Here is a 25,223-nt window from a genome sequence, read left to right on the forward strand (position 1 = left end):
ATAGGGCGCAAAGGGATTACTGGCATCGATGTCCTTAACGGTGCCGGTATACCTTTGCGCCCACCTCGGAATGAGGGCCATACGTGACTAACTTATTCTGTGATGGTGTCTCATTCTTTGTTTATCTTTCAGGCGGGAGAAACTTTAGTGGGGGGGCTCACAGCCATACTCCAATTTGTACCTTTTGACTGTCCCTTCTCACATGTCATATTCTTTCTTAAGATCTTATTCACAATCCAATAGTTTTGGCTTAGAGTTGGCGCTTATAATGCTACATAATAGCCACAACTAGAAAGAGGGCTTCATAAATAGCTATTCCTTAATTGTCCAAAAAATATATTTCCTCATCAGAATTTCAACCCAATAGTACATTTACTGTGTAATCTGATTATCCACTGCCTACTGCCAGTCTCAATTAAAGCTCTAAATTCTGGCTCCTTATATGTTGTGCAATATTTGGCAAATAAATCTAATTCTGGTAATTATCCTTTTTGCACTCATTGGAGACAGGCTATGGCATATTTTCTATTTATATGGCCTAATCTTTAATGATCCGATAATTGAACCAACATGCTGTCTGATACAAGGACAAGACATCAAATATGCAAGAGATGTAGTATTTCAAGAAATATTTTGCTTAATCTTACATGTCTTGTACAATGTTTTGTGACTAATGTGGGCAGCAAAGCCACATATATTTTACTTTCCACGATGAAAAGAGCTAGCTAATGTTAAAGACAGCCACTTATTTTCCTGATGCACATTTCTATAAATTTGCTTGCACCATGCTAGCCAAGGGAAGAGAAAAGTGTTGATCCAATTTCTAAATTGGTCTATCAAAGTCATTTATTTGCAAGCTTTCGTGGTCTTCACCACTTCCTCAGGCAGAAAAAATGAAAATAAACATTTGAAAAACAGATCCGTTTAAGTAGACACTGGGAGTTCTTATTTCCGTATCGATGTTGGTCTGTGCATCTGATTTGTAGCTTGTTCAGAGATGCATGTATTAAAGATATTTAAACCCTCACACATTTCAGTCTTTGAGTTTTGAATGGTACTCTGTGTTAAGTGGGGCAGCGGTCACTGCAAATAAAAAGTAGTGGAGAAGAAAAAACAGAAAAAAGGCAAATACACAGCCCACCCTGTTGGAGTTCTCTTTGGAAGGCAGGTGGGGTTTGTAGTCAGTCAAGTTAGGTCCAGTCATGTAGAGGCTCAGTGTATGTCAGGCCAGTCCCTTTCAAAATCACTGGAAGCACAATAATCCATTTATCGTGCTTGTGCTTCTAGAAGGTTGAAAGGTAACAGGCACAATCAGTCATGTGTTAGGCCATTAAATCATGTTGACGGAGTGGTAAGTTTGTGAAAAATACCATACTGGGATATTGTTCCTTCACAGTCATGAAGAAAAGGGGATCTGACATGAGTCTGTGGATTTGTGAGGGCTACTAGGGCTGGGTTGGAGCGAGTCTGGCAATTGACCATTGACTTAGACATGTGGAGCTGGTGCAGTGTTGGTTAGTTACCCGTTAAGGCCTTTTAAGCAATTAATAGTAAGTGTCAGTTCAGAATGTTGTGATCTCTGCATGTATATGGATGGAAAGAGTGAGAGTGTATTACTTGCGATAGTGGCTCATGAAACTGTCATGTCTAATTAAGCCGCCTGTAAGTGAGTTGAAATTATGCATGCATTTCATTTCATGGGCTTGCCAGTCCCAAAGATTCTCTTAGTAATCAAACTACATACAAATAGCACAGAAAATGCATTCTGTCCGCAGATAGACATTTTGGATACAGTCAAGATACCCCACATGGGGCAGGACTACAGAATTATGAGGCATTGTGCACGTGCACCCAACAACATTGTATACTTGATTATGTCCATGAAATGACACTTCTAGGAGCTAGTAGGATAGGAAAAGTTCAAAGGGAGGGACCTAGTAACCAGCCCGTAAGAAGGTCAGCCTGGGGCTCTTTAAATCCTATTTGATTTGTTCTATTGGATCTACATTAAAGGTCTGGAAACTTTGGCTTTCCAGATCTTTTGAACTGAAAGTGACATCACCCCTAGCCAGCAGTGAATGAAGAGAGATTATGGGATTTAATGTCCAAAACATCTGGAGAGCCGCAAGTTGCAGACCCCTAATTGCATTAAAGATGTGTACTCTGCATTTGGTGAGGGTGCCACTAGTTTGCACCATCATAGTATCATGTGTCTATCTAACATATATTTCACATTTTTGATATAGTGATAAAGTGCTTACACATATTCGTCCATTATACATACAAAAACACATTGATAACATCTAAGGTACCAGCTCTCCAAAGATCTCACGTACCGAGATCCACCTGTGTAAATTGTTTGGGTAATTGCGCTCGGGCCCTTAGCTTGGGCGGTGAGCCGTTACCCACAGGTTTGGCACGCCACTGAGGGGCATATCGCCATTAGCACCCGTGTAGTTTTCTAAAAAAGATAAACATACCTTTATGCGCTGCCCAGCGCTGGCCAGTGCTGCTATCTGGAATTCTGTTTTTCATGTTCATGACAGTGATGCCAGGAACATGAAAACGGACTTGCTGATAGCAGCACTGCGTGGCATCAGGTCTCACAGGAAAGGTACGTTTCTTTTTCTTTTTTACAAATCAATCACCATTAGCAACTGTGTAGAAAACTACACGGGTGCTAATTGCTGAGGGGGGAGCTGGGAAATGAAGGGAAGGCTGCGCTGTCTTACCAGGCAGCTCGGAACGCAGGCTTATACCATACACTACATCCCATGTTCCAAGCCCCCTGATTGGCCAGCACCGCCACCCAGGGTGCTAATAGGGAGTCTGCAAAGTATATCATACTGTTCCTAGCTGCCCTAAACCACCTAGAACAGATTCAGCAGCTACAGCTACAGACGATGAAGGAGGTTCTCAGACTTAAGAAGAAGGACACTCTTGTAATTCTGAGGCACCTGAAGAATTGCAAGAGAATTAAGCTGAGAAAGGTTTGCAAGATATGGCACTCTTCACAATGATGAAATACGCCATATTCAGTAGCCTAAAGAGAAAGTTCCAGATGGCTCCCTTAATGGGGAGGCAGCTATCTCCCTTATTCGAGGGAGTAAGCAAGAAAAGACAGCATTTAGTCCCTATAGATGAGATGTACTCCACATCCCTCAGCCTACAATGAAAGGGCAAGATAGGGCTCACAGTAAGAAATGGTAAGATATTCCTTTGTCTAAATGGAAAATGTAAGGTAACCTATATAGTGGGTACGAAACTTTATCCCTTACGAGAAACAGAGAGGGGTGCTAGTTACCCAAGTGAGTGTGAGGGGTACACTAACCCTTATAGTGAACAGAGGCACTGTAATTAGGCTCATGAAGGGATGCACCAGATAGTATCCTTTTGGTGTTCATTATAAATAGTGAGCTATGGGCTATATCCCTGAAAAGAGAATGTCTGGTAAATACGTGAAAGGGCACTATATCCCTGAGACTGTGAACTAAGATAAGAAGTGGCATGGCACTATTAACCTCAGGCTGTGAACTAAGACAAGTGCAAGGTGATGTTACCCTTAGACTGTGAGCTGAGATAATAAGCAGCTGAGCCCTATATATCTGAGACTGAGTTTGGGGCAAGAGGCGGCTTGGTGCTATATTCCCGAGGCTGTGTTATGTAAAAAGAACATGGTGAGGCCAGCATCCCAACAACAGGAAGAACCATGTGTGGGAAGATAGATAAAATCCACGTGGCTCAAGAAGTGGGTTTACACCAAATGTCACTAGTATCTTTGCAAACATTGTCAGCATGGGGCAATCCATAAAGTTTCAGGTTTTTACTATCATGCGGATAGTGGTCTCCCCAGACGGGCAAAGAAAAGAATACTTAGACCTTTGGAAGGTGTGGTACAAATCGATCTATTGAGGGATCAACAAGGAAGTACTAGGTATAGGGATTACTGCCAGTAAAACAGAACTGGCTAAGGTATTTGGATGGCTGGGGATAGAAACACAAATAGTGAAACAACAAGAATATTAGTCTTTCCTCCTCCTCTCCCGTACGAGTCTCCCTGACCGGATTAGGCGACTCCAGGAGGGGGGTGTTAGGAATACATCTGTGCCTCTGTTGACCACAAGGTTAAGCTATGTTTCTCCAGCATATGGGGTCTGGCATGGATTCACATGCTCATGAATATTCCCCATCGTCAGGCTGGGAATCCTCGGTAAAGAAAAAATCAGTTTCAGTTTCGTTTCTGAACTGTCTTTCTTAGTAGTAACCAATCATTGGTCTCTGGGTCATACTGCCCCCAGCCAATGACTGCCCTCTCCCTAAGCCCCTCCCCTGGCAGCCATCCTCAGATTTTTACCGCACGTTCAATTCTTGAGAGTCCTCGTGCTATAGCCCTCGAGCTTTACTGCGTTTTGCGATTTTTTTAAAGAGTTTTTTTTCGGTCAATCGAGCCTCAAGCTCGACCGTTTCTACTTCCGAACAACGGGGACCCGTTTCAGAATTTTCTATGCCCCTCAAGGGCGAAATTATCGTCGAGTTTTCACTTCTTGGAGGATTCCAGAAGATCTTTGAGGCCTCCCCCACGTGGACATGGCCCAGGACAAAGGAAACACGACACCTGGATCCAAGCTGTTCAGGAACTGCCCTGGATGCGGACTACAAAATGTCTTCAAGGAGGACGAGCATTCCAATGCCCCTACTGCCTTCATGAAGACAAAACGCACGTGGAGAAGGACTGTGCGTTTTGCAAGAACATGTCGGAACGGACTATGAAGGATCGGCGTATCCGCCTCACCAACTGGCTGGAAGGAAAGAGCCCAGCAGGTGAGAAGAAGAATAAGTCTGAGCGGTCTTGTAAGTCCTTTGAGGGCGCTCCGGCCACGGGGGCCCAACAAAAGGCAAAGCACTGCGAGTCCGCGGGCACCGGAGGCGCTGATCGGTCGGGCTCCTTGGTTGCCAGGCAGGGCGCACTTTCACCGACGCCATCAACCACGAGCCAACACTGTGGCTCGGGGAAGAGAAAATCAGAGAATCCGGGTAAGCTTCTGGAGAAGTCCCAGTCGATCCCGATAGAGACAGCCAAAGGGGAGCGAGGCGGTGCCCCTCCCCCCAAGGTGAAGGCCTCAGGCGCGCCTAAAGTCATGAAGGCCACGATTCACCCGGCTAAGGCCTCTATTGAGGGAGTCGTGGCGGTCCTGGCAAAGCCTGTGGAGGCTACCCCACTGGAGGCGAACTCGAGGCCTAGAGTTTCCCTGCCACTGCGGAGGGAATCCTCTTTTCAGCCCATCGATAAGACCCCTGTGAAAACCCCGGTGGAAAAAGAGGGGGGGCCCAGTGGCCATCACGGACACTGATACAGCATCTGAAGAGGAGCTGGCTGGAGTCGCTAAGATCCTGGACAGAAAGTTCAAAGAGGTCCGATCCCACGGGAGGGATCCCAACGAGGCGAACAAGGGGCTAGTGGAGGAGGAGGACCTGTCTGCTGGCGTTTTCAAACCTCGATATCCTCAGGGGTGTCATGTATGCCCTGTGCGTGATATATAGTTGTATCTGGTTTAATCTGGCATTTCTTGACACCTTTTTATGGTACCCCAGGGCACGTTCCCACATCCCATCCTCCATCGGGGCTCCCACCTCCGCTTCCCAGTCTAATCTTAATTGCGTTAGTTCTTTCCCAACCTTGGACATCAGCATTTTGTACAATCTAGAAATCTGATGCCCTCCTTCCGTTATATCATATATCATGTCTATGGTAACATCAGGCTCTTCTTCCAGTACTGTCTCAGGCCAAGTTTTTTAAATTTACTGCACCATTTTATAATATGTAATATATTGACCCACATGTAGCCCCACTTCCTCTTCTAACTCTTCAAAATTCATGATAGTCCCCTCCCGCCAAACATCTCCCATAGTTACCAACCCCACCGATTCCCAGTGGCTCCTAATTGTCCTTCGTAGCTGCTCATATCCCCTAGCCAACGCCACCAGCGGTATCTGCGGGGAGCATGGGGCTGGGTTTTCCATCATCTGGCACGCTCTGCGCCAGATCTTCCACCCAAACATCATCATCATAGGACGCGCTTTCATTTCTGTCTTAGGCAGCCAAATCATTTCTTTTAAATAATATGGGCCACAGTCTGTTCTAAACAACCTAGGTTCAGGAGTCGCTTTGTCTGAGAGCCATTTGGCAACATATTGCAATTGTCTCTCTACGTAATAGACCTCATAGTTAGGTAGTTTTATTCCCCCTTTTTCATAAATGTTCTGCAACTTCATTAGTGCCACCCTAATCCTGGTACCCTGCCACAGGAAATATCTGCACATGCCATTCAATCTGGTGAAAAACGTCTTAGGTATTAGATACGGAATGTTTCCAAAACAATGCAGGAGCCTGGGCAAGACCACCATTTTGAGCATTGCGCTCCGCCCCATCATTGCTAGAGGGAGCTTTACCAAAAATGTCATGCTATTTTCGATTTTCTCTATGGCTACCTTGGTATTGTGCCTGTGCTCTTCTTCTACTGTGTGATACACATCTATCCCAAGGTGCCGAAAAGTATCAACAGCCCAAGGAGCTTGCAGCACCGGCAATCGCTCAACAGGGAGCCCCTTATAACTACCTAATGGGAAAATAATAGATTTCTGAGGGTTCACCGCTATACCAGACAGCCTCGCATACCTGTCCATAACCTCCAAGATGTACTGGAGATTCTCCTCCGGGTATCTCAGGTACAACAGCAAATCGTCCGCATACAAGGAGATCAAATGTCGCTCCCCTCCCACTTAAATGCCTATTGTGTCGTACTGTTGTCTGAGGTATATCGCCAAAGGCTCTAAAGCTTATATGTACAGCATAGGGGTCCATGGGCACCCTTGTCTGGTGCCTCTGCCTAGTTGCCATCTTTCAGAAATCACTACTCCTGTTTTGACTCTGGCCAACGGCTCGCTAAATAGCATCTTTGCCCATTTTATGTATCCAGGTCCTATACCATAGCACGCCAAGGCTGCCAGCAGCCATGGCCACTTGACGGAATCAAAGGCCTTCACAGCGTCTAAAGACACTATTGCCATTTCGCCCTCATTCCTGTACCCCCATTCAACAACCCGATGGAGTCGCCAATGGTTATGAGTTATGTTCCTATTCGGGACATAACCTGTCTGGTTTGGGTGTATTAATTTGCCAATGACTCTACGCAGTCTGCTTGCCAAGACAGCTGTCAATATCTTGCTGTCCTGGTTCAGCATTGAGGGCGGTATATAAGAGCCACAGCTGGGTCCAGGCTTATTAGGTTTGGGAAGCGGTATTATGATCGCTTCTCTAAGTGACTCTGGCACCCGTCCCATCTCAAATGCTTCGTTTAGCGTGTCCAGCATCGGGGGAAGCACTTCTGCCTTATACACTGTATAAAACTTACTTGGAATCCCATCTGCCCCCGGGGACTTAATAGTAGGTAGCTGCCTCACCACTTCTTCTAACTCCCCCATGGTAATCAGTGCATCCAGTTCCTCTCTTTCTTCAGTACTTATTGTTGGTAGACCTATGTCGTCTAGTGTCTCTCTTATTTCTTCACAACTGCTTCTCTCCACATCCCCGTATAGATCACTGTAGTAATTTGCAAACTCCTGATTAACTTCCTCTTGATTGTGTCAGCTACACTGCCATCTTCTCTTGTTATTGTCCTGATGGTGGGTCTGGGGATCTCGCTCTTGTACAACCATGCCAAAAGCCTTCCTGTTTTATCTCCTCCCGCATTCTGTCTTTCTATATATTTCTTATAGTTAAGGTTAGACAGTCTGTCCCATAGCTCCGCGCATGTCTGTTGCCATTTAAGTATCAGCTCCATGTCTATTCCAGTGTCATCTCCCCCCTTCAGCGCCTTTTCCAATTCCCTTTCTGCATCATGTAGATCGGCCAGGATTCCCCCTTGCAGGCCTTTAGATTTCGCTATGGCTACGCCCCGCAACACCACTTAAAGGCTTCCCATAGCGTGCTCGCTGAGTCCACGCTACCCGTATTCACCTCAAAGTAATTTATAATCTCCTCCCTTATATCTTCCCTAAAAAGGGGGTCTTTAAGTGCCTCTGCTCGGAGGCGCCACGTCGGAATCCTCGATCTTGGGGGGCGGTATTGCCAGCCAATTACCAGGGGCGAGTGGTCCGACAGGACCCGCGCCTTATATTCTGCTTGCACCATCTCCATCACTGTTTCGGACGTGACGAAGACGTAGTCCAGCCTCGTATGCAGCTGTTGTGGGACAGAATAATGCAAGTACTGCCTTTCATGGGGGTGTTTTATTCTCCACACGTCCACCAGACCAAAGTCGTCTAGCAGTGTTTGTAACGCTTTTGCCGCTGGGGCAGGTCTATCAAACTTCCGATCTGATCTGTCTATCTTAGGTCTTAGTACACAGTTGAAATCCCCTCCCCAGATCACTGCACTTCCCACACACATGCTAAGATTAGTACTCAGGGTTCTGAAGTATGTTGCCGTGTTCTGATTGGGGGCATAAGTATTCACAATGCAAAAAGTGTATTCTCCACCAGTCCCCTCAACATAACCATTCTCCCGTCTGCTTCCGCAGTTTCCTGCAACTTGTAAAATGGGACATGCAGAGCCACCCAGATAAGCACGCCTCTGGCATAGGCAGAATATGTCAAGCCCGCTACAACCCCTTTCCATTTTTTCACAACCGTTCCCAACTTTTCCCGCGTCAGGTGAGTCTCCTGTAGCAGCGCAATATCTATCTTTTGTCTGCGCGACTGTAACATCACTTTGTTCCTTTTTAAATAACTATTGAGGCCTCTGACATTCCATGTTATTATTTTAAGGTCCCCCATGGTGTGTTAGAGTGCCCGTCCCCCCCGCCAGTGCAGACCAGTTCCTCTTTACGTTTCTGTCTATATAGGCTTGTTCCTTGGTTCAAACTGCCCCTAACTACAAACACCCCACACAGCCCTCCCTGCCGCCACCCTTCCCTTCCCCAACTTCCCAGACTCCCCTCCATCCTCCCCTCCGATCCCCAACATCACCCCCCTCAACTGTTGCCCAGCTCCATCACTGGATCTCAGGCCCCCCCGCATCTAGCTCTTTCTGGCTCTCGCCTGTACTCAAAGCTCCGGAGGGTGAGGTCGCCCTAGTGACTAACCTGCTACAACTACAATTATTACTCGGGGGGAGTAGGGTGCTTGTGTCCTGCCGCTCCTGTTTGCAACAGTTCAATCACACATTGCTATTCAATCTGCGCATGTATGTGCACTACTATATTCCAGTCTCTTAAATGCGACACTGTCAAAGGTGTCCCAGCAGAGTGTAAACTTTACTCAGTCGCATCCCCGAATTTTAAGCACTATCAATATCTCGGCTGGGATACTCGCTCTGCATCCCCACAATATACTTGCAATGTCCCCATCACTTATCGTGTTCCGCTCAAGCCTGCTCCGCATCTTGTTCCGGGCAGCCCTGAAGGTCCAGCCATGTCGTTGCTTCTTCCTGGGTGTCGAAGAAGTGCATCTTGCCCTTGTGCTGAACTTTCAATTTTTCAGGGTACAGAAACTTTCAATTATTCCTGCTATGCGTAGTCTCCTTTTGATTGCCACATAGCTGTACCGCTGACTCTGGACCAACATTGTATAGTCAGGATACGCTGTAATAGTGCATGAAGCCCTTTCAATCGATCTTTAAAGTTCAGTATTTTTGCAATTATCGCCCAGGTGGGGTGCCCCAGGCTAAGGTCTCCTCATAAGGGCTCTGTGTGCACGCTCCACTGCAAATCCTTGTGAAAGTCTTTCAGCCCCTATTTCTTGTAATAGTAGATTCTCAATGTAGTCTGTAGGTTCTTGGCCTTCCTCCCCCTACGGCAGGCCGACCACGCGGATGTTGTTCTTCCTTGCTCTCCCTTCCGCTTCCTCCGCCTGATTCTCCAGGTTAGCTACCTGTTGCTTTAGTACATGAACCTCCTTTGCATTGTTGCTACTAGTTTCCGTGTTGGTTTTCACCACACTCTCCAGGCTGCTTGTTCTCTCTGCTAACGCCCTAACATCCTGTCTCAGCAAGGTGATGTCAATGCCTACTGCATCTATTTTGGCTTCCAGGGAAGTGCGCAAGTCCGCCATCGCTAACCCCCATGAATCTTTCAGCTCTGTGATAGCCGCCAAAATCCGGTGGTTTTCGGTCGTTGCGGTACTCTCCACCGGTGCTGTCACGCCCTTAGGTGCTATGGTCGCAGGAAATAGCTGCGTCTTGGAAATGCTTCCATTGTGGATTGTTTGTTCTTGTTTTTGCTTATGGCCCCTCGTCCTGTCATCTTGCAGCCGCGGTTATGTGTCTGAGGTTGCTTGGTCTCTGACGAATCAGCCCTACACTTCTATTTTGATGCGAACCCAGTGCAGCATTACAGGTCTGAGGCATTTGTCCACAAGAACTTCTGTGTAGGCTTGCGTTTGCCGTGCTATTTCCTGGAGTGGGTTGTGCTATCCCAAGTTTTGACTTATCTTATTGCATCGCAGAGATCACTCTTTTCTTTGCCTTGGTCACCTGGCTTCTGGGCTCTATGTACACTGTGCACCGCTGCATATATCCTCAGCAGTCTTCCTTGCATACTCCCCATATGCCGTGCTTCTCTGTGATGCCTTTTACTTTTAGGCTCTGTGACTTCTTTGGGGTAATCTGCTGATTCTTCAGCCTCCCATCGAACCCCCAGCTCCCAGTGTTGCGCACCCGTTAGCCCCTAGCTATGCAGGACCTTCTCTATCAGTGTCAGCCCAGTTGCATATAAAGGTGTCTTCCAGTAGCCGTTATTATTAGGTGCACAGTTCCATCGTTCCGGCCGCTTAAACTAATGGTGAGCAGCCTCCCTTTGCATTAGCTGCCCCTTCTGCCGAAGTATAATGTTTTGTTATCCAGCTCGGCTCGCCCGCACTGTTATTTATTCAATATGCTCCCGTTACAATGTAACACAGGTCCGGGTGAACGGCACTTGTTTCCATTCAAAGAAGCGTTTATGTGACTTTCCCAATGCTCGGGGGCCCTGATCGCGCTACAGTATCCATTTGTCACTCCCGGGCTTGCCGCACACCGTTGTGCTGCGTGAGCGATTATTGCAACATGCTCCTTGCTCACTATTTACAGGGAGTTCCTCCCGCTGCTGTGTCCGCTCGATCCCGCTTTCCCAGGCTTTCCATACGCTTCAGCGCGACACGAGCCGGCGTCACAGAGATCTGATATCCCGCCGGGCGCCCAGTCTAATGCGAGTTCTTTAAGTGCTGCTCGCTGGGAGTGATCGCTGTCTGGAGGGCGCTCTGCAATCACCGCTGGCAGCCCGGCTTAAAGATTTCAGCAGTCAGGGGTCTCGATGTCTTTGTTGTACGCCATGTTGGGAGGCTTCATATTCTCAAAGGCAGACACAAAGAAGGTCATATCTTCGGCGTGCTTGTCGTGAATTGCTAGCCTGTTGCTGCCGTCGTGGGGAACACATTCCGACGCCTCTGCTCAAAGTTCTAGTCACTTTCAAGTCCATTTAAGTGCTTTAGCACGGATCATCGTCGGATTGACAGGAGCAGCACACCGGAGCACGTCCTACTCCATGGCTAGCTGGCCACTCCCCCAACTCGGGAGCAATCTTGATGGCAATCCAGGCCTTGTGCATGGAGATAAGGACAAGATTGTGGCCTGATACGACAGGGAGCTTTGATTTAAGATCGCTCCTCTGCTAGACTTCCTTCCGACGACATGAGGGCGGAGGCCCTGGAGATCCTGCAGGAAGGTGAGGTGGTGTCGGACCACACCATAACGGTGGCCACGGACATTGCTGACACCGGTTTCCGCCAGTTGGGCAACATCGTTTTTCTTTGACGGCGGGGGTGGCTCAGGGCAAACGATCTCCGCCAGGACGTGCAAACCAGAGTTTTGGACATGCTCTTCGATGGGAACAACCTCTTTCGCAAGAAAGCGGATGAGTCCCTGCAGGCCATCACGGCCGACACAGAGATGGCTCGGGCCTTGGGAGTTTTACAGCAACGATGGCCGCCCTTTCGGAACTCCGGAGGCAAGCAAGGTGCCTTCAAGGGATTCGGCGGCGGTTCCTCGACGTACCACCAGTTGGCCCGCTCCTCGTCGCAGGAGGCCTACAGAGGACGCAGCAAGTCAGGAGGATCTCGTTGTCATCGCCAAGGAGGCCAAGGCGGCAAGCAGGACTGAACCGGCCATAGTTTCGGGCCCCCACCTGAGCACCCCAGTGAGGGGCCGGCTGACGAAGTTCGTCAGCGTATGGGAGTCCATCTCCTCCGACCGTTGGGTGCTAGATGCCCTTGCTCGAGTTTCTAAAGAAGTGCCCCCGCATTCCTCCTGTGGCTAGGAAGGAAAACCACGTCCCTCAACTGCTGCTGGAAGTAAGGGCGATGCTAAAAAAAGGAGCCATTGAGCTCGTCCCAAAGAGGCTCCGGGGCTCCGGAGTATACTCCCGATACTTCCTCGTAAGAAAGAAGACCGGCGGCTGGGGACCTATCCCAAACAAGTACATCAAGTCCCAGAAGTTCCGGATGGTCACCCTCCAGTACGTGCTGGGATAGCTGGAGGAACGCGACTTCCTATCGTCGCTGCACTAGGAGGATGCCTAGTTTCACATCCCTATTCTAAAAGGACATCGAAAGTTCCTGAGATTCGTAGTCCGAGGGCAGCATTATCAGTTCAAGACCCTTCCCTTCGGATTGAAGTCGGCGCCCAGGGTGTTCACCAAGTGCCTAGCACCAGTGGCGGCGCGGCTGCGCCTGCAGGTGATCCAAGTCTACCCCTACCTGGACGACTGGCTCATCCAAACAAAGACATGAAAACTCGCTGTCGTGCAAACAGCAAAGGCTGTCCAACTACTTACGGAGCTGAGATTGTCAATCAACTTTGCAAAATCCCACTTGGTGCCATCGCAAGTCGCCCTGTTCCTGGGAGCCAGGCTCGACCCAGTGCCGCGATTGGCCTCTCCGTTGGAGGAAAGGACAAAGGTCATCCTGGGCAAGGTGCAACAACTGTCGACCATGGATGTGGCCAGGGTGAGGTCCATCAAGTCCCTGCTCGGCATGATGTCCTCGTGCATCTACCTCGTGCGCCTCTGCAGGCTGCGGTGGCGTCCACTGCAAGAATTCCTCGACGCACGCTGGATGCAGGCAGCAGGAAACTTCGAAGACAAGATCTCGCTCAATGAGACCTTCCGCCAAGTGATCCGGTGGTGGGGCAACCGCGCGCATCTGGAGGCAGGTATGGACTTCCAGACCCCGGTGCATCAGGAGATGGTGATGAAGGATGCCTCCCTGGAGGGGTGGGGAGCACACACCGGAGATCTCCACGCAAGAAGCCTTTGGCTCCCGAAGGAGAGGTTACTACACATCAATGTCCTGGAGCTCTGAGCCGTGTTCTGGGCCGTCAGGTCGTTCCTCCCGTCCCTCAAGGGCAAGGTGGTGAGGATTTTCACCGACAACACCACCATGATGTTCTACATCCGGAAGCAGGGAGGCACCAGATCCCCAGCCCTATTCAAGGAAGCCCAGGATCTGTGGCCGTCGCCCAAGAGATGTTTCTGGTACCCTTCCATCTGGCAGGAATAAAGAACACCATTGCCGACTCACTCAGCAGGGAGCTGCGCTCGTGCCACGAGTGGGAACTGCATCAGGATCAAGTAGATCTACTCTTCCAACGATGGGGCAATCTCCAGATCGACCAATTTGCGACGCCGCGAACACCAAGTGCCGGAGGTTCGTCAGCAGGTTTCCCCAGCCAGGGAGCATGGGCGATGCCTTCTCATTCCCCTGGGACGTCCTGTTCCTGTATGCGTTCCCGCCGTTCCTGCTGCGACTCATCAACCAACTCAGATGGTCCTGGTGCAGGATGATCCTCGTCTTACTAGCGTGGCCGAGACAGATCTGGTTCCCGGACCTTCTGGACATGTCAGCGTCCCCCCCAGTCAAACTGCCGACGGACACGGACCTCCTCGCCAGAGAAGGAGGCGCCATCCTCCACCACGACCTGGGGTCGCTGAACTTGCAGGCCTGGCACCTGCAGCACTAGAGTTTGAAGAATACGATATCCCGGCGGACTGCAAGGAGGTGCTTGCAAAGGCCAGGACGTCCTCAACTCTCAAGTGCTATGGACACAAATGGAAGAGGTTTTCTGTCTGGTGTCGGGCACAGAAGATTAACCCTCTGCGGATTACGGCCCCTCAAGTGCTGCCGTACTTAATATCGCTGGCCAAGGCGGGGCTGGCCCACGCCTCCATCAAGATCCATCAGGCAGCTATCTCCTGCTACACCAGAACTCTGGGGCGCTTATCGCTGTGGTCCCATCGCCTGGTCAACGAGTTCATGAAGGGACTGTTCCAATCGTTCCCGCCAGTGAAGGCTCCGGCCCCGGCGTGGGAGCTGAACGTGTTGCTGACCAGGCTCATGGGTCCGCCATTCGACCCTCTGCATTCTGCACCGTTGAAGTTCCTATCGTGGAAAACAGTGTTTAGTGTGGCCATCACCTCCGCACGACGAGTGGGAGAGATCCAGGCCCTCTCCTGCAAGTCTCCGTACCTGACTTTCCACGAGACGAGGGTGGTGCTGAGGACGCACCCCTCCTTCATGCCCAAGGTGCCGTCGGACTTCCATCTCAACGAGCCCTTGGTGTTACCTGTTTTCTTCCCGTCGCCTTCATCCCCAGCCGAGAGGACTTTGCACTCACTAGATATAGCTAGAGCTCTGAAGTTCTACGTGGACTGCACAAAGAGTTTTCGGAAGTCATCACAGCTGTTTGTGAACTTTAGACCTCTGAACCAAGGGAAGGCCCTCTCGAAGGCTTCCATTTCCAGATGCCTCTCCGACTGCATCATGCACTGTTACCGGTTGGCAAACCGACCGTTGCCCGGCAGTCCGAGAGCCCATTCGACCAGAGTGGTCACTGATACCACGGCGTTCCTATCTGTTGGACATCTGCAGGGCTGCTACGTGGAGGTCGACGCACACCTTCGCGAGATTCTACTGCGTCGACCGGGATTCAGGGAAGGAGTCCAGGGTCGGCCAGGCAGTGCTGTGCAACCTGTTCGCCTGAAGGCGGGCCTGGTGAGGAGGTAAGAGATGCTTAATGTTGAGTTGATGATATGTTCAGCCTTGCCACCTCCCGTGGTTGTGCATGTGGGTACTGCTATGTATTTTTGTATTCATGAGCATGTGAATCCATGCCAGACCAGGAACAAGTTACTTATCTGTAACTGTTGTTCTCCAGCATGGGTCTGGCATGGATCACATGCAAACCCTCCCTCCTAACCCTCTGCGGCTCTTCTGTTTTGGACTACTTTTCCTGTTGGGTGGGGCAGGAGCCACTCCCTAGGTTCAGAACCCTGGAACTCTTCTGGAAAGCAGGGACTCTTTTCTTTCCTAGGCGTGGCTGTGGAAGGAGACACCTAAGCACTACAGGAGGCTATTTAAACCACACCCGATGGATGAATCTTGCTTTGTGTTATTCTGCATCCTCTGCAGCAGAACGCTCATCGTGTCTTCTGCATCTGATCCTGGGCCTAAGGAAAAAGGCTTACCATCCTGAATCCAGTCTTCAGCAACACCTATAAAGACAAGAAAGAACAGGTTAGCATTACGGTCTTCAGTGACAGCGCTCCTTTTACCTGATCCATCAGCTGTCATCAACGCCTCGCACTGCATTCCGGCATCTGAAAGACAAAAGCTTACCAATTCTGCGCACGCTCCGGAGGCCTTCGGCGCTGCATCCCGCATCTGAAAGATAAAACAAGGTGCGTTTAAAGATTTTGGGGTACTTAAATACTCACGAGCCATTACCCCTTTCACATCTAACCCAGTGGGTATTCGGGCACCCTGCAGCCACTCCGAACTTATACCTGCAAAGGAAAAAGACAGTTAGAGCGCGCCGTGAAGCAGGCAGCAAGCGCTTACTTACGTGCTTCAAGGCGCTTCTATTAATCACATGGGCTCCATCTTCGCCATCGCCGGAACCCTGCAAAACAAGATACAACATTACTAAAGACTTTTAAAGACATTTGAATTACTCGAAACTTACCGTGCATGAAGAAAACGACGGACAGCAGTCCTCTGAAGTCAAGAGGCCTGCTTCCCTTATCCAGTGAGGAAACTGGTTTCAGCACCCTGCTCCGAAGCAGATGGAGAGCACGGCGTTCACTTACCTAAGGTGAGCGCGTTAACCTTTGGGGTCCTACAGGAGAAGAGAAAGGGAAGAAGAGAGAGACATTCAATAACCCAGTTCATTAATCCCATATTTTCTATCTGCAGACACCTTACCCTTCAAGTCAGACATACAGTGCACAGGGGTCCAGCCCAAAGAGCCAGCCGTGTGTTACACATCACCTTAGAAGATACGGTATACGCCCAGTCAAGACCGGCGCCTCTACGGGAATCAGGTGAGCGTTACAATTATTGTGTGCGTTCAGCTGGCGAGATAAATTAAGTTACAAGGACACAGCAGACCGGTTCAAGTTTATGGGACGAACTGGGTATCCCAGGAAGTCAGAAGGAGTTGGCAGATTAATGTTTTTTGCGATCAGCCAGGAGTTGCAGAAGGATGCAAAATGCGACTAAAAAAAACATCTAATTGCCGCAATGAGATCTTAGCAAGGTATAAGCAGGAGGACTCCCAAAATAATTATTCATAAATGTGTCAAGAGCAGGATGGCAATGGCGACCCATGGCAGGGGAGGTAACCTGGGGTAACATGGGCTATTTGATTTAATTAAAGAACAAAGGCGATATGGTTGTTCTTTCTCTCTCTCATCTACATAAACATGTCATCATGCAGCCAGTTCATGGATAGTGTGACCACTTTCTAACCGATGAGCACCTGTCTTTTTCACTGCAGAAGTAATTTAGGGCCTACCACTGATATTCGTACCTGATGAGTGAAACACTTTTTTATGGGAAGGTTCATGGGTGGGATCTTAGATAATGATTGTCCAATCGCTAGTTGTGCACATATAGGATTTCATATGTAGCTTAGTAGAGGGAGCCAATGACCAGGACCGACAGGTTTTCATAACTCTGTGATCATGATGACATCAGAATAACAATTCATATTATATAAACTGCTGTTGTCTGCTCAAATGTTGGAGAATGCTGGAGTGAGAGTTTGGCTTTTAATCTTGCTTTTTACCCCAGTCTATTGCAATAAACTGTGCTACCTTGTATTTGGTATACCACAGTCTCTCTGTGTTGTCTAATTTTTGACAAATACCAGTATGAGACCTATTTGGCTTTGTGGCCCTCTTCTTTTCATTAGTTAGAGATATATACATATGTTTGCATCATTTATATTTATTGTTTACATTATTCATCTTTGTGTACATGCATCACCATGGAACTTGAGACCTAGGAGATGCCCAGCTCATGGGTTCCAGGTTCCATGAAGTGCCAGTTGTTGTGGGTAGGCAGCTGGGGATCACTGCTGGATGAGACGTAACTTGCAGTTATAATAAAGCCTCATCATTTTGTTAAGTGCGTGTGCCGAGCATCCTTTACCTTATGAACAGAACTTAACAATTGGCAACGAGGACCAGGGAAGCAGCGACCTCCAGCACTCCAATTCAAGCAACAGGCGGATTGTGTGAGTCCTGTAGGGAATTGATGACAGAGGAGAGCACGCAGCTAGCTGTGCAGAGGTGAGGGCTGCACGGCACAATGAAAGCAGGAGAAATTAATTTTGAGTAAAGTGGGTCTCATTTGGTGCGCCAGCCACAGCTGCCGGTTTCTACCCCCTCAGGTCAGATCAAAGGACCTAAAGATGCGTGCGTGTGGCCATTTTCGGAGAGAAGATGCCGACTGTGTTGCCTTGGCAGCAACCATGGCGAAGACGCAGATAAACAAGTCCGCTCCGCGTTCGCTCGCTACAGCAGCTGTTTAGAGAGACAGCAACCAGACGGCGACACAAAAAAAAGAAAAGGAACTCATAAAGAGAAAGCATTATATGTCAGTAAATTAAGACATTAGTGCAACTTAACACACTATTATTGTGTGAACTCAGAATAGTTACCCCAACCATAAGCAACCACCAGTTTACTGCACAAAGAACCACACAGACTTGCAGGAACACACAAGATACCACAGAGGTGGCTGAAATGGGGTATCACTGTATAAAGAACCACAAAGACTCAGTGCAACAGTGCAGGCATACACAAAATACCACAAAAGTGGTTGGAACTGTGTAGAGTAGCAAGACTAAATACATGAGTGGTGTTCCATAGCACTGGAAGCAACATTTAGCCCCACACAGTCCTACAATGGCCAATCTACCATGCCCAATGTTATTCCTCCCCACACCAGGTGAACCCAGAGTGCACTGGGCGGGTTGGAGAGATGGTTTCACAAAGTATGTTTTAGCGGTATTTGGTGCAAACTATTCGAATGAAAGGAAGTAGGCTTTACTGTTCCATTGTCTTGGCTCTGCAGGACAGAACATAATAAAAAAGTTACCGGAACCTGTTGGATTAGGAGATGCGGGCCTATATGAGAGAACTATAGCAAAGTTGGATAAACATTATGAGTTTCAGGAGAACATCATATTAGCACGCTACCATTTCGTCACCAGGGACCAGAAGGTGGGTGACAGCAATGAGGAATTTATCATGGCTTTGTGCGGACTGGCCGTCAAGTGTCAATTTACACATTGTCAGGAGGAGCACCTACGAGATCAGCTCATGATCAAGTGTAAGAATGGCAAAATACGGGAAGAAATGAGGAAGGAGCAAAACCACCCCACGTTGGGAAGAGCAATTGAAATTGCAAAATGTATAGAACATACCGACATTTGCGTCAAAGCTCTTCATTCTGAGAAGAGTGCTGAGAACCACAAGGTGGCACCAGATGAAGGATCTGTAAAAAAAAACCTCAGTCTTCCCACAAGCAATGCTTGGGGGCTGGAAGAAAGAGTGACAAGAACAAAAAAAGATGCAGGGTGATGCAGTGGAGTGTGTGGCCATACACATAATCTGTCGAGAGGGTGGGCGTAAAGGTCACGTGGCACGATGTTGCAAGAATTTCAGGTCATTTGGACAAGTGAGGGAAGTGATTGATGACAAAGAGGAAAATGAATACGAGAACTTGGGTAAAGAAGTAATCGGTTCCATGCAGGCTGTTTCGGGAAAGGTGTGGAGGAAGAAAGCCTATGCCATGCTAGTCATGAATGGGGTGTGTTAGGGAGAATTCTCTCTTTAGGCTGAATTTCCTAACCTAGTGAGTCCCCCAGCAGCTTTGCTGGATTTCTGGAGTTTGTTTTTTCCTCCTGCCAAGAGTGAGACTCTTTTTCTCCCACTCTTGGACATGATTTATGGTGTTCCTTTGACTGGTAATGTGTTTTTTGGGCTATGCGGTCCTTTACTCCATAGGGTCTCATGTGTTTTTACTATGTGTGTTACACAGCACCCTCCGTGCAGTAACACAAGGGTGTCATTCTCCACAGAAGCCTCCAAAAGTGGTGCCACTCTGTCTGGGTACCACAGGGGGTGTGGGAAGGGGTTTAGGCACCCTGGACTGAGTTACGTTGGTAACTCAAGTCGCACTCTTGTGTGATTGGCCCATGTTTGATTGACAGCTAGGCTGAATGAATGGGGGTATGCTGCATAAAAGCAGGGCTTTGGGGACTGGAACTTCAGAAGTCGCCACATGACCTGAGAATCCGACGAGGGAGAAGCTGAGCCGACCTACCACGACGACACCACCGGTGGAGCCCTGCGGAACCGACTCACCACTTCCCGATGACAGAGAAGATCTCCCGGCTGGAGAGGCTTCTTCCCCTGACTGGTGGGCACAACCAGTTTTACCTTCTTTCTTCGCACCAAAGACCGGTTTGTGGTCAAACTGCCCGTGTCAAGCACCCCGGCGGCCGGATAGCCACTCACCACTGAACCGGGAATCAACGGACCGCTCCTTGTACCTGAGAAAGTCCGTGGCTGGTTTCTTCCCTGGCAGTGCAACAGACTCCTGTCTTCCTCCATGACGAGATCCTCTCTTCCCCCGGATGAAGGACCGACTTGCATCCGCTGCCAGGAACAACTGCCCCCGCTGGAGTGTTCTCACCACTTTAAGGTATCGTGTCCGCTAGCCCTCCCTTTCTAAAGATTGCTACAAGGTAATAATAACCCCTTAACCTTCTGCACTGGGCTGGCCGCCTTGACCCTCTAACTGGTCCCTTTCTTTGGTCCAACTCCTTTTTGAACCATTACAAGACTTTTGTGCACTGCAACCGTGTGATCTTGGACACATTTCGTTTCGATCCTCTTAAAGCAGATCCGGCCTACTGACTCTGAATTCACGGTTTTACTTTGCCTTCCTCTCTTGTTATGTTCTTGTAAAAGTGTTGGGATCTGTTTCAATTTGTTCTCTGCTTTTCTTTCCCTTTTTAAAATGAACTACTAGAGTGCCATCTACGTTAAGCGCTCACCGCTGTCTGAAAATAAGTGGGGCTTTACTTAAGACTTGTCTAATATTCTTTTAAGGGAGTGTATAACTTTTTTTGACTGTGTTTTTGAATTGCTTACTATTAGTGCCTGTGTGTTTTTCTAGATGTGTTTTCAAATAAATAATTATATCTCTTTTACACCAAGCCCTGGTCAGTGTTTACTTGTTCTATTGTGTTCTCTTGACCTATTGTGAATACTCTGTATACTGCATAACTCTTCTTGAGGGAAGTCTGACTGCTCAGCCACAGCTACCAAGTGAATCTGCGTGGTACAGACTACTACCAAGTGGGTTTACTGCCAAACACCTGTAGTCTTAAATCTTTTGTAGTGGTCGCAGAGGGAACTGCACAGGTTTCTGCCTAACAAGGTGCTCCTTTCCATTGTAATAGACAGCGGTGCTGCCTACATGCTGGTGAGTGTTCAATTGTGGAAGAGTAAGTTTGACTGCTCGCCTTGCAAAAAAAAGAAAACAGCCAATGCCTATGGTGACATACCCATTGACATAATGGGTCAGTTCTGCAGATAATTTGAATTTAAAGGGAGGAGAGCCAAAGGAATGATATACGTGGCGAGAAGAGGAGGAGAATTGATGTCTTGGGATGACCAAGCAGAGCTAGCATTACGGCTAGATTCACCTCACCCTGAACAAGTGTTTGCAGTCTAAAGAACTGAACAAAGGTTTGAATTGACTGACATGGCTGAGTTAGGTGTATTTGGGAAAAGGCGAGGATGTCTCATGGGATTGCATCAGACTCAAACAAGACGCAGTGTCTACAATATCCAAGTTGCGGATGGTACCATTGGCACTGCACAAAGACGTGGAGGATGAGATCAGCAGGATGGAGAATGAAGGCATCATTGAAAAAATTGAAACCTCTGAGTGGATTAGCCCCAATGGTGGTGAGAAAATCCAATGGTTCCATTACACTTTGCATAGACCTGAGGGATTTGAACAGCAATGTTTCAGCGCTCTGAGGCCTGTGGGTGAGTTGGCGCTTCACAAAAATTCCATAGAATAGAATGCGGTGGCGGAGAGATTTCCCCTGCCAACGACTGATGATCTGTCAGGGATTGCCGGAGTGCAAGTCTTCTCCATATTAGACCTCAGAGCGGCTTATCATCAAACTGAACTTCATCAAGAGTCGAGAGACTTGACTGCCTTCATAACACCAATTGGATTGTTCAGATGTCAGAGGATGCCATTTGGACTGGTCTCGGCGGCCAGTGTTTTTGAAAATGTTATGCATCAATTACTGGGTTGCGAGAGAGGAGTCTTTGACTATCAAGACAATGGGTCTATGTGGGCTCAAATGGGAATGGGGACGTACTGGCTCCGGGTCCCACGCAAGGGGAATTACCGGGCCTGCCAGGGTCGGAATGGCCTGGTAATTCCCCTTTCGCGGGTCCCGGATCCGGACCCGAGTTTGGGGGTAGCCATGCCCTTATAAAGGGCATGGCTACCTCCAAACGTGTAATGAGGCCCAATGTATTCATTTGTGGCATGAATGTGGAAGAGCATGACATGTGGCTGAGCAGAGTGTTGGAGATTTTGAGTGAGGCTGGGCTTACGATTTCCAAGGAAAAGGGCACTTTAAGGGCACACAAAGTGACTTATTTGGGGCATGAGTGAGGCCAAAACATGACACTGTTGAAGCCATCTGGAGGATGGGGTGTCCCAAAAGTAAGAGTGATGTGGCATCCTTTCTGGGTTTGGTGGAATTCTACAGTAAGTTAATTGAGAAGCTGTCAGATAAAACAAGGAATATGAGGAGACTCGTGAGGAAGGGTGTGACATTTCTTTGGAATGTGGAGTGTCCCAAAGAATTTGAGCATATCAAACAGAACATTAAAAGTGCCCCTGTTTTGTCCAGTTTTGTAGAGGTTGGAGGACCATGATTTATGCTGACGCTAGTGATTATGGTTTGGGTGCTGTGCTGATGCAAGAGCATGGTGAGGAGCTGATAACTATTGCATTTGCTTCCTGGACTCTAAAAGAGGCAGAAGTGAGATATTCAGTGGTGGAGAAGGAGGCTTTCGCGTGTACCTGGGATGTTGCGAAATTTAAAATGTACCTGTGGGGGCGTTCGTTTACCATAGGGACCAATCACAAGCCATTGATTAGCACATTTTTCAAAGGTGGATTGGAAGGTGTATCTAGGAGGATAATGAAGTGGGTTAGTAGCCTACAGAGGTTGCAATACCACATGGAACATATCCAGGGCAAGGATAATGTTGTGGTAGATGCCATGTCTAGATCTGCAGTGGTAGAACTAGCGGGTGAGGAATGTGCCGAGAATTAGGAGGAAGATTTTGCAGAGATTTTCCGAGTTCACGAGTGCATCAAGAGAGTGGATTGGGATACGGCATGTATGGAGGATAAAGCGTATCAGATGGTGATGAATCTGGTGAGCAAGAACTCAAGAAATGCTGGAGATGAAACAGTTAAAGATTACAGGAAGGTGAGGAACAAACTCTGTGTGAGGGAGAATTACTTATGCAGGGGCTACAAACTAATAGTTCCTGAGAGGATGAGAAAAGCAGTGATGAATTTGGGCCACAGTGGTCATCTAAGCATAGCAAGAACCAAAGGGTTGATAAGGTCTGATTTTTGGTGGCCTGGAGTTGTCAGAGATGTAGAGGAAATGGTCAAGGAGTGCTTTGATTGTGTGGATGGAGGTAAGAGTCTCAAGGTACACAAGGCTCCTGTGTTGGGTAGGGATAGTCCCAGGGTACCTTGGGATGAGATTGCTCTAGACTTGCTTGGACCTTTTAACATTAGAGTATCCAAGGATACCTACTTGTTGGTGGTCATGGATCTTTTGTCAAAGTGGCCGGAAATCTGTGTATTGAAAGGTGTGTCAAGTGGCAGTTTGATAAGATTCTTGGAAACGTTATTCTGGAGGGAGGGTTTCTCCCGTCGATGCTTGTCAGATAATGGAACCCAGTTGGTTTCAAGGGAATTTAAGTCATTTCTGGAAAGATATGGCATTGACATGTCACAACAGCTCTCTACCACCTCCAGGGTAATTGTTGTGTGGAGACGTTTCACTGCACTTACGAAGGTTATTACGATAGCGGTGGCCACCGGAGGAGACTGGGTGAGTGCGGTCATGGAGACAACATTTCAGTACAGGTTGGCTTCACACGCAGTGGGAGGAGTTCCCCTGTTTCAGTTGTTGCGCGATAGGAAACCCAACACTTGTTTGTGTCCTGGGTGTTGTATGGGGAGGTCAAACAGTGAGGGAGTTGACATGGAAGGTGTGAGAGAAAAAGTGTTGGTCAGTGGATACAAGTCCAAGATAAGATCTGATCAAATAAATTACTGCAGAAGTTGTACGTTAGTGCCGGGTGATGTGATTAAAGTGAAGATTCCTGTGAAGGTAGGGAAATAGTATTCAGCGTTTTCGGAGCCCAAGGAGTTGCCATAGGATTTATGTTCTGCCATTCTGGTCAAAGGTGGTGGTATCTGCAATAAGGAGAGAGTGGCTTTTATTTTCAAGGGGAAGGCGTTGTATGGTCAGCAGAGGTAAGGATGCGTACCAGGTGCCTCTGCATAATGTTAGAAGGGAGGCTTTAGGAATACATCTCTGTCTCTGTTGCAGAACAAGGTTGAGCTATGTTTACATATTATTGTTAGGCCTGTTAATAGTTACAGAGATATATACATATGTTTGCATCATTTATATTTATTGTTTACATTATTCATCTTTGTGTACATGCATCATCATGGAACTTGGAACCTAGAACATACCCAGCTCAGGGGTTCCAAGTTCCATGAAGTGCCAGTTGGTGTGGGAAGGCAGCTGGGGGTTGCTGCGGTTATAATAAAGGCTCATCATTAAGTGTGTGTGCAGAACATCCTTTACCTTATGAACAGAACTTAACAGGGGAGAACTAGACATCCTGACTCAATGGAATCAGTCACACTTAGTGGTGTTTTCCCATGTCTCGGTACTGCTGTAGCCAGAACTTCTTTTCAGGGCAGGCTTGCATATTTTACTAGTGAGCCCAGAGCAGGGGACCTTGTAACTAGAGGGAATACATAGTTATATTGTTTGGCTCCTTTCTTTGGCATGTTGCTGTGGACCAGGCTCATATGTGCACTATTCTAGACCATTGAATACTTTTAACTAGTTAAAAGACACAATTCAGCCAAATGATCACTTCCATTGTCCTAGAACCTAAAGTAATGTGACATCCAAAATAATCTCCTCTGACTTTCACAACTATACTTTTCAGATACACAACCAAAGAAATTATGTCATAAGGGAACCTGCTTGTAGACTTGGTTTGACAACGGCATGCACCATTTTGTTGTCTATGCTGCGATGAGAAACGGACGGTTCTGCAAAGAAAAGAAAAGGGGATTCACAACGTTGTAAAGATAAACAAAGGAGTTGTTCCCCGCAGAATTCCAGCATAAGCATGTTTTCTCTTCTGGTGCAGAACAGTAAAATGCATGCAAATGAACTGCTTAATATGAAGCTTTCTTTATAATTCAGTCCTTTTAAGTATTTTACAAATATTTTTTTCAATAACAGAGAGATTTTCCTATGCTTTACACAGGCTGTGTGTTGTAGTCCAGGAAACCTTTGGTTTTCTCTTCAAAACATTGAGAGAAAATCCTGCACCTGGCCCTTCATGGAGGCCCTAGGAAGGGGAACTTTACTCTTCAAAGACTCTTCAAAGGCCTCAGGTGCTACAAAAATTGTCTTCATAAGAGACCCTCACCAGGAGTGCATATATTGGGGCTCATCACGAGTTGGG

At 47.9% G+C, this 25,223-nt stretch overlaps 1 protein-coding gene across 2 annotated transcripts in view; it reads right to left on the reverse strand.

Moving 5' to 3' along the window:
* The window catches only part of LOC138447868 (complement C3-like), a 1,306,650-nt gene that overhangs the window by 785,951 nt on the left and 495,476 nt on the right, over positions 1–25,223 (reverse strand). The window contains exon 18 of one of the 2 annotated variants that reach the window (XM_069604329.1): positions 24,730–24,801. The exons of the other annotated variant lie outside the window; for it this stretch is intronic. Within the exon in view, the coding sequence (XP_069460430.1) occupies positions 24,730–24,801 (72 nt within the window). The remainder of the gene's footprint in view (positions 1–24,729; positions 24,802–25,223) is intronic. 2 annotated transcript variants of the gene reach the window in all.

This window comes from Ambystoma mexicanum, chromosome 3q (genome assembly GCF_040938575.1).
Source record: "Ambystoma mexicanum isolate Mex_15411 chromosome 3q, UKY_AmexF1_1, whole genome shotgun sequence".
In the NCBI taxonomy this organism is placed as follows: Eukaryota; Metazoa; Chordata; class Amphibia; order Caudata; family Ambystomatidae; genus Ambystoma; species Ambystoma mexicanum.